The sequence below is a fragment of the Coregonus lavaretus genome (genome assembly GCF_964263955.1).
Source record: "Coregonus lavaretus genome assembly, chromosome: 34".
Classification (NCBI taxonomy): Eukaryota; Metazoa; Chordata; class Actinopteri; order Salmoniformes; family Salmonidae; genus Coregonus; species Coregonus lavaretus.
In genome coordinates, this window is record NC_140021.1 from 6,425,269 (window position 1) to 6,433,674 (window position 8,406).

At 44.5% G+C, this 8,406-nt stretch overlaps 1 protein-coding gene across 1 annotated transcript; it reads left to right on the forward strand.

The window, feature by feature from the left end:
* Positions 1–1,771: 1,771 nt before the first annotated feature.
* On the forward strand, positions 1,772–2,641 carry LOC311109072 (uncharacterized protein; the record flags this gene model as incomplete). Its single annotated transcript, XM_084151872.1, has 1 exon — positions 1,772–2,641. The coding sequence occupies one exon, from the start codon at positions 1,772–1,774 to the stop codon at positions 2,639–2,641; it is 870 nt and encodes a 289-aa protein (XP_084007998.1).
* Positions 2,642–8,406: the final 5,765 nt, after the last annotated feature.

The window sequence follows — 8,406 nt, forward strand, 5'->3', positions numbered from 1 at the left end:
TACGTTTATTTCTACATATCTGTTTTGGTTTGAGGGGGAGGAGGTGGAGGTGGGGGGCTAAGGGGGTATATTTAAGGCTGAATGAGGCACTCAGTTTGTGGGTGAAATTGTTAAGTGAGTTGCATTACCCGAGGATTACCAGAGGAATTCCACTAACACCGGTACCTGGGTCCTTTAAGCCTTGAAAATAACCCAAACCATGGTTTGATTTAAAGCATGCATACCTCATTGTGTAGGCCTATAGAAAGCTGATTAGTGCAGTACAGCACTACGGTGTCAAGTGTCTCACAGGTCTCCAATGGCATCTAAAATGGAGGACTTCAACGACGGCAGGACCCAGTCTGAGATTTAGACTGATTCCACTGGGCACAGACAGTCAGTTCAACGTCAATTTTTGATTTACATTTGGTTGAGTTGTCAACTAACGTGAATTCGACGTGAAATCAGCAAAACCTTTCACCATGAAATTGGATTTAGCTTAAAAGTTGGGTGAAAAAAAGACTAAATTCCCTTACGTTTGCAAATCCAATCAATTTTCCTTGTTGATTCCACGTCAAAAAAGTGAAATGATGTGGAAACAATGTTGATTCAACCAGTTTTTGCCAGTGGGATGCTCTTGGACCCAAGCCAAATACCAAAATCCTGTTAGTCTACACCTGTTGTTTACGAAGCATGTGACTAAAACAATTTGATTTGATTGGATTGATTTGTCCACTTCTGTCCCATACAAGCAGTAATACTATATTACCCCTGAAGAACTGCTTCTTTTTTGAGACCCTCTCTGTGGCTACTTAATCCACATCCCTAACGCCATCTAGTACTGTGTGAACTAATGAAAAGACACGAGGGTAACGGAGCCAATACATTTAGGAGACATGAAGCAACACTGTCTGCCATTATAAAACATAATCCTGACTATCTGTGTAACTAAGAGTGCTCTAAATAACAAGTGTTAAGAGACGCTAGAAGGAGAGAGAGAGAGATCTAAAAGGAAATTATATTGTATAACACACTGATAACATTTCCGCAACAGGTGTTTTGTTTTGAACATGGTTGTGGTTATAATTAGACTCATTTATAACCGTCTTGATGTGTGCTTGGTGGAAGAGGTAGTAGGTTCGTGACAAGAACAAATTGGTTGATCCCACGATCCAATGACAGTATGGTAGCCAAACACCAACGTTTGGAGGTGATTGAGGTAATTTATGTGGTAGTAGTTCAAATGAATAACACCATTCAGGGTCAAGGGTGTGTGGTGGGCGGCATGAGCTGGCATCCTAGCGCCATCTGCACAAATGGCATCCTTGCATCCTCTGCTCGATCAAGGTTAGTTATCGCCCAGGCCGGAGCACATAATTGACAGGAGCAGCTGAAGGAGGGACGTGGTTGGTGCTGGAGGGGGTTGGGTGGTGCTACCCAGTCAATGTGGGCTGGAGTTGATTTCAGCCCCCTGCTCCCTCCCCTCTTGCCAGCACACATTCCTCAGATCTGTCCCCTTGACAAACACACGTCTTTACTGCTCTGCGACACTCCGCTACACTCGGCCAGCACTTCCAGAGTGGATATCCAGCAGCATTTCACATCCGACACAAACTAAGTGAGAATGTCCACAGTTCCTCTGTTGACTGTCGACCGTTCCAGCACTGCCCAAAGCTGCTTGTCTGTCGCTCTCCACCCAACCGGTTTAGGATGTTTTGTGGCTAGTGCTTCTGGGTAATGTTCTTGAGCGTCTTGTTGTCTTGACATTGGTAATCCTGCTGAAGGAGCACCAATGGGACACAAGCAGTCCAAGGAGGAGGAGATGAAGAGGCAGGCAAGGAAGAGTGCCGGCCGTGAGGACAGCTTGACGTCGGCAGAGCGGATCCGCAACCATGCGTACAAACAGTGGGGCTACAGCATACTGAGCCTGGCACGCCGCGGCCTTAAGGAACCCCCCGTGGAACTGTGGGAGCTGACGGAGCTCGAGAAGCTCAATCTGTCGTTGAACTGCCTGCGGGCTCTGCCCCCCGCCCTCAGCATCCTCAGCAACCTGGTGGTCCTCAACCTGTGGGGGAACCAGCTGACCAGCCTGCCCCCGGAAATCGGCCAGCTTAGACACCTCCGCGTCCTGTTCTGCTACCGCAACCAACTGACCGAGGTCCCAGAGGAGCTGGGCAACTGCACCAGGCTGGAGGTCCTCAGCCTAGCCAACAACCAGATATCTGGCCTCCCTGCCTCCTTTGCCAACCTGACCTGCCTGAGGAAGCTCAATCTCAGCCACAACAAAATCGTTCACATCCCCGGCTGCGTCTACACCATGAAGAGACTGGTGTTCCTCCACCTGGCCTGCAACAGGCTGGAGTGCATCGCCGAGAGCATCGCATCGCTGGTGGAGCTCAAGATCCTCATCGTGGAGGGGAATGAGATCCACTCGCTGCCCAAGATGATCTGCTGCCTGACGCGGCTGGAGCTGCTCAACGTGGACTTCAACGACATCCAGAACGTGCCCCAGGAGATGCACCAGCTCAGCAGGCTGGAGAAGCTGGCCTACCACCCTCTGGATAAGGGGCTCCACATCATGCAGAACCCCTTGCAGAAGCAAATCAAAGAGGTGCTGGAAGGAGGCCTCATCGCCCTCTTTAATTATCTCAAATCTAATTAAGACTCCTCCACAGAATTTCTTCTGGGGACCCATTGTTGTTCTCCATGAAGGAACTAATGTACATCCATTGTTGTTGCTCATGAGGAGGATCCGATTTTGGAGGGATCCTCAACATGCACGAGAAAAGGATAAGAAAAAGCAGAGATTGTTATTTTTTCATTTACTGTACATAACAAGAAGATGCAACTGTGATGCAACTGTGATTTTAATTGAATGACTGTAGTCCTGACGCTTATGTAGAGTTGTACCTAACTCTATTTGAGTTTAACATAATTGGGACACGTCTGTCATCATTATAAACTTCTAAAAGCAATGCTCAGTGGGGCTAAACACATTGTATGGCAATAGTATTGGAGTGTTGGGAGGCATGGTTAGAGGAAATCGTCTAACGTGTAGCATAGCTCTGACGTCATAATCCTCACATTCTGTACCAGAGGTTTTCTAGAGATGAGGCCAGAAGAGGGGGGGGGGGGGGGGGGGGGGGGGGGAGCCTGGGCATGTCTCCAACCTGCTGCATATACCTTGCTGACCCGAGTTGACCTCCAATCCCCCCAACCTCTCATTTTGCTATTTAAACTATCTCCCAGGAGGAGAACAAGTTCAATTACAGCCTACCTTGGTCTCGGAGCAGGTCGTTGGCATCAAGATCAGTATGCTTTCATTACATCAACAGAAAGGTCAGCCTTGAGCCTAGCCGTGTTTTCTGCTATAGTTACCTACCCACCTCGTTTGAGAACAACAAGCAGATTCTGTTGCCAGTCTCCAACTCCAGTCCACTCAAAGGATCACATGCTATACTGTACACAGTCAATGGACCTACGGTCTTAATCATGGCTATTTGGGTTGGAATAGCCTTTAAGTTTAAGTTTGTTTGCCACACATGCTGAAAGTAGCACATTATTGTACCTGAATGTAGCATTTCAAAAACCAAGTGGGTTATGTGTACATGTGAGCTTGTGTTCTTTATTCTGCCTGACCGTAAACGTAGCCATCTTAATTACTTTGTAGGATTACTTATTGGCGTGTTTAAGGGGCAAATGCGCTCATTACTATTTTATTTACCTGTTCTTAAGTCAGCATAAACTGAAGTCTAAATAAATATTAGATATTTATCTCCCAAAAAACTTTGCCTCAAATGTTTATGTGAACTCGTAACTCTTACACAACACAACGATGAAATCAGTCAAGGTTTTGTGTGTTCATTGTCCAGGTCAAAGGCCATGAGAAATAAGACCTGCGGGCATCAGAATAGGATTCCACTCTGAAATATTCTATATCATTTTTATTTATGTTTTATTTATTTCACCTTTATTTAACCAGGTAAGCCAGTTGAGAACAAGTTCTCATTTACAACTGCGACCTGGCCAAGATAAAGCAAAGCAGTGCGATAAAAACAACAACACAGAGTTACATATGGGGTAAAAAACATAAAGTCAAAAAATACAACAGAAAATATATATACAGTGTGTGCAAATGTAGCAAGTTATGGAGGTAAGGCAATAAATAGGCTATAGTGCAAAATAATTACAATTAGTATTAACACTGGAATGATAGATGTGCAAGAGATTATGTGCAAATAGAGATACTGGGGTGCAAAAGAGCAAAATAAATAACAATATAGGGATGAGGTAGTTGGGTGGGCTAATTTCAGATGGGCTGTGTACAGGTGCAGTGATCGGTAAGGTGCTCTGACAACTGATGCTTAAAGTTAGTGAGGGAGATAAGAGTCTCCAGCTTCAGAGATTTTTGCAATTCGTTCCAGTCATTGGCAGCAGAGAACTGGAAGGAATGGCGGCCAAAGGAGGTGTTGGCTTTGGGGATGACCAGTGAGATATACCTGCTGGAGCGCAGACTACGGGTGGGTGCTGCTATGGTGACCAATGAGCTAAAATAAGGCGGGGATTTGCCTAGCAGTGATTTATAGATGGCCTGGAGCCAGTTGGTTTGACGACGAACATGTAGTGAGGACCAGCCAACAAGAGCGTACAGGTCACAGTGGTGGGTAGTGTATGGGGCTTTGGAGACAAAACGGATGGCACTGTGATAGACTACATCCAATTTGCTGAGTAGAGTGTTGGAGGCTATTTTGTAAATGACATCGCCGAAGTCAAGGATCGGTAGGATAGTCCGTTTTACGAGGGCATGTTTGGCAGCATGAGTGAAGGAGGCTTTCCTCGAAATAGGAAGCCGATTCTAGATTTAACTTTGGATTGGAGATGCTTAATGTGAGTCTGGAAGGAGAGTTTACAGTCTAACCAGACACCTAGGTATTTGTAGTTGTCCACATACTCTAGGTCAGACCCGTCGAGAGTAGTGATTCTAGTCGGGTGGGCGGGTGCCAGTAGCGTTCGATTGAAGAGCATGCATTTAGTTTTACTAGTGTTTAAGAGCAGTTGGAGGCTACTGAAGGAGTGTTGTATGGCATTGAAGCTCGTTTGGAGGTTTGTTAACACAGTGTCCAATGAAGGGCCAGATGTATACAAAATGGTGTCGTCTGCGTAGAGGTGGATCTGAGAGTCACCAGCAGCAAGAGCGACATCATTGATATACACGGAGAAAAGAGTCGGCCCAAGAATTGAACCCTGTGGCACCCCCATAGAGACTGCCATAGGTCCAGACAACAGGCCCTCCGATTTGACACATTGAACTCTATCTGAGAAGTAGAATGCGGTGGTTGACAGAGTCGAAAGCCTTGGCCAGGTCGATGAAGACGGCTGCACAGTACTGTCTATTATCGATCGCGGTTATAACATCGTTTAGGACCTTGAGCATGGCTGAAGTGCACCCATGACCAGCTCGGAAACTGGATTGCATAGCGGAGAAATGGTCGGTGATCTGTTTGTTAACTTGGCTTTCAAATACTTTCGAAAGGCAGGGCAGGATGGATATAGGTCTGTAACAGTTTGGATCTAGAGTGTCACCCCCTTTGAAGAGGGGGATGACCGCGGCAGCTTTCCAATCTCTGGGGATCTCAGACGTTACGAAAGAGAGGTTAAACAGGCTAGTAATAGGGGTTTGCGACAATTTCGGCGGCTAGTTTTAGAAAGAAAGGGTCCAGATTGTCTAGCCCAGCTGATTTGTAGGGGTCCAGATTTTGCAGATCATACACATTTCAGACATTTATACAATATCCTGCAAACATGTGTGTGCTTTAGAAAATTCCTATCAACATTACATGAACCTCAAAGGACCCACAGTCCACTTTATGTGTCGCTTTTATGTCTGTTTCAGAGACAACCAACCTGTATGATGTCACTGCATCTCAGACAATCCAATAAAGACACCACAACTTGTGTTTGTCAGGTGTAGTGTTACAAAGGAAGGGTATATTACTGGGAACATTAGAAGTTTACAAGTAAACTACCAGCATTTTGGTATCTTTCAAGGATTTTATGTAATCTCTCACAAGACATCTAGTGGTCCTTTCGGGTACTTCAGATTATCACAGGTATCTAATCTCTGGCCCTCTGTTGCCTTATCACATGTCAAATATATGAAATAATTAAATAAGATGATTTTTAAATAAAAATAGAAAGACAAAACTGTAAAACATTATCCTAAATATAAATTATCAACTAAGTGAATACCATTGGTGTTTAATATGAGCGTTTAAGCACGAAATATTATGTAAATATGTTTTGCACACTTTTATTTATTTTACTATGTCAATATCTATTTGTTGTCAATGTTTTGGTGTCAAACTAGTGGCAGTTGTGAAAAAAGTAAATAGTTGAAAGAGTTGCAGAGTTCATTGAAAATAATGCCATTGTTGATTAGATGTTTTTTTCATTAATTTGGCTATTTTCTCTTGAACCATATGGTCTATCTACTAGAAACTCATGGACAATATGGACACAAATATAAAAATCAATAGTATATATGAATACTTTTAAAAAAAGTTATTCAAGTATAAATTACCAAAGCTACGATAGATAGCCATAGATTTTCTGTTAATTACCAACATTGCTGAAGATTTCGGTAACTTTGGTAAATTACTGGTAGCTTTGCGACCCTAGTCACGTGCAATAAATGATAACTTGTGTGATATGCACATTAAAATGTACTATTCATAATGAATATGTGCTTTGGGCATTAAAGTGAGCCACTGTGATTGCTGGAGGGTGGTACATTAAGTTGCAGTGACCTCTACTGACATACCTCATCTGGTGCTATTGTTAATTGTCAATGTCATTTTACATTTTATCATTTAGCAGATGCTCTTATCCAGACTTACAGTTAGTAAGTGCATACATTTTCATACTGGCCCCCCGTGGGAAACAAACCCACAACCCTGGCGTTGCAAGCGCCATGCGCTACCAACTGAGCTACAGGGACATGAGTAAAGATGTTCTGTCACCTGAATGACAACTCTACAACAATTATCAAAATATTAAAAGCTAATTGCCACCGAGCATTAGTAAATAATCACATTTTCTCTCTAATAGAAAAAAAAGTGTGTCAAAGTAGAAATGTGTATATCTTATCCACCAAAGTAGAAATGTTAATGCTATCCACTTCCACTCGAACACTGAGTTCTAGCATTGCATTTGGCTGGTAAATTACACTTTGCCAACTAAAGCTTGTTATGTCCGCTGTAAATGAGACCCAAACCCCTCAATTACCATATACACATTATATATAAACATATACACACATCTCTGCCAAAACAGGGAAGTCTTCAGGTTGGGGTAATGGGTGATTGATGAGCACTGTGCACTGCCAAGACCTACATGAGTGTGGGCTCCTGTTGGAATGGGCTGGACCTGTGTGTTTTTACCGTAAGAAAATATGTGTGTGTGTGTGTGTATAGGTGTACGTGTGTGTATGTGTGTACGCGTGTGCTTGTGTGTGTGTGTGTGTGTGTGTGTGTGTGAGCATGTGTTGATCCAAGCCAGATTAAACTAAGCAGGTGTTGTGTCTGTGTTGTGTTGTTGCTGGGAGCAACACCTTCATCAGTCTTGGATATTATTCCCTGAAGTTTTCCACCTATTCCTCTTTTACCCCAAATCCCCTGCCAGTCTTCTGTCAACAATATCTAGCTGGACAATCTGTAACCATCACTACATCTGTTGTCACTGTCGCACATCCTGCTACAGTATCACACATTGGAGACAAGTCCAAACACATCCACCACTGTACTGCACTGGATGACTTCATCTTAATGCCATGTGAGGTGTTGGTTGAAACTCTCAACACCTTTCTGACTCCTCCTCTGCTCTCTAAAGAAAGGCAAAGTGTGAATTGGACAGTCTCCTCCTCTCTTCCTCTCCACCTCCTCCACCTCCTCCACCTCCTCCTCCTCCTCCTCTCTCTACCTCCTCCTCTCTCCCTCTCCTCCACCTCCTCCACCTCATCCACCTCCTCCTCCTCCTCCACCTCCACCTCCTCCTCCTCCACCTCCTCCTCCTCCTCCTCCTGGTGTCCTCCAGCCCCTGAGAGAAGAATGAAGAGATTCCATTGTGTTCCTGTTCTTATCTAGGGACCTTACAGAAGGTTATACAGACAGTCCCTTCCCAGCCTGGGTGATTGCAACACACTCAAGTCCTCCTTGTAGTTCAGCGCATTTTGTCCTGCTCTCTCCTCGGTAGCCTGCACCTGGGAACTAGCTTTTCCCCTGGGATGTGGCTTGTATTATTTCCAGGAAGTGGGGTGGGGTTGAGGGGGGTGAAGGGGGAGCAGGGGAGACAATTATCTATGTTCTCTCCCAGGGTGAAGAGAAATATGAATATTATCCTGGCTTGCGCTCTTCCCTCCCTCTCTCTTTA